Source organism: Myotis davidii, unplaced genomic scaffold, assembly GCF_000327345.1.
Source record: "Myotis davidii unplaced genomic scaffold, ASM32734v1 scaffold370, whole genome shotgun sequence".
Lineage (NCBI taxonomy): Eukaryota > Metazoa > Chordata > Mammalia > Chiroptera > Vespertilionidae > Myotis > Myotis davidii.
The window spans coordinates 16,865,070-16,866,246 of NW_006288615.1; the positions used below are offsets into that span (position 1 = coordinate 16,865,070).

The 1,177-nt window shown below is 49.1% G+C and overlaps 1 protein-coding gene across 7 annotated transcripts in view; it reads right to left on the reverse strand.

The window, feature by feature from the left end:
* Positions 1-1,177, reverse strand: part of RAPGEF4 (Rap guanine nucleotide exchange factor 4) — a 225,534-nt gene that overhangs the window by 43,239 nt on the left and 181,118 nt on the right. For all 7 annotated transcript variants that reach the window (XM_006760619.2, XM_006760617.2, XM_015561981.1 and 4 more), the window contains one exon: positions 418-568. In XM_006760619.2, the coding sequence (XP_006760682.1) occupies positions 418-568 (151 nt within the window). The remainder of the gene's footprint in view (positions 1-417; positions 569-1,177) is intronic.

The following is a 1,177-nucleotide window of genomic DNA, read 5'->3' on the forward strand; positions in this document are numbered from 1 at the left end:
ATTAAAAATACATTAAAATGCTACCAATTATTGCCCTGGCTGGTGTGGCTCAGTTGCTTGAGTATTATCCCATGTACCAGGAGGTCATTGGTTCCATTCCTAGTGCAGGAGGCAGCCCATCGATATTTCTCTCATTGATGTTTCCATCTCTCTCCCTCTTCTTTCCTCTCTCTCTAAAATCAATAAAAAAAATATTTTAAAAATGCTACCAGTTATTGAATTAGAGTGGTGGGATAACGGATGATCATTTTCTTTACTTTTATTGTAGTACCTTTCTGATAAATGAACATGTTAACAAAATCTAGAACTTGTGATTACAGTCCCTCCAGGGAGGCTGTCTTGCCTATGGGTAGTCTGTGTATTGTAGGACAGAGGTGTATCCTGGGAAGAGAGACCCCTCCCCCTTCCCCCACGTACCTCCAGGAAAGCCATAGCCACTTCGTCCTCTTGTAGGAGGTCCCCGTACACAGCGGCCCACTGCAGAACCAGGCGAACGACTCGCCTCTTGTTGTTGAGGGCATAATCCATTTTCTCTTGCTCCGTACCTTGTGAAGGCTGGGCGTGGTAAGTTCCAAGGAGTCAAGGAAGACATTAGCCGTTTCACACTCTTTGTGCTACTGGCAAAGGCAGGGAGTGACAGATCCCAGCGTCAGAAAGCCAGCCTTCCGCGCTGATTCATTTATTTCTTCCCTCAAGCCCTCACAAAATCGCCACCCACACAAAGGTTCTGGACCAAATGAATACAACCCTTACTGAGGACTGCTGACCTTGACCGGATCGTTTCCCAAGAAATTAGACCCACCCCACCCGCCGCCCCCCGGCTCCACCTGGACTTGTGTGTGGACAGGATTCTTGTGCTGAGCTCCTCCGGCTTTCATCCGGCTGCACCACATTCCCTGCCTGCCCTCCACCTTGCCCTTCATGTCTAGGGGTGGTAATGCTTCCCACTGCCCCTTGTCTCTGGGTGCCTTGCCATCTTTTGTTGGTTCCCACAACTCTGCACTCATCTCCTTAATCCCCTTCATGATACGCATTTCAGTGAAACCTTTCCAAGTGCTCATCTAGTAACTCCAGAACCATGACTGATATAAAGAGTGTGTGGGGAGGAGTGCGACGGGGCGGGGAGTGAGGCTGGAGGAAGATAAGCTCACCCGTATGAGGATGAGGGAAGATTCCT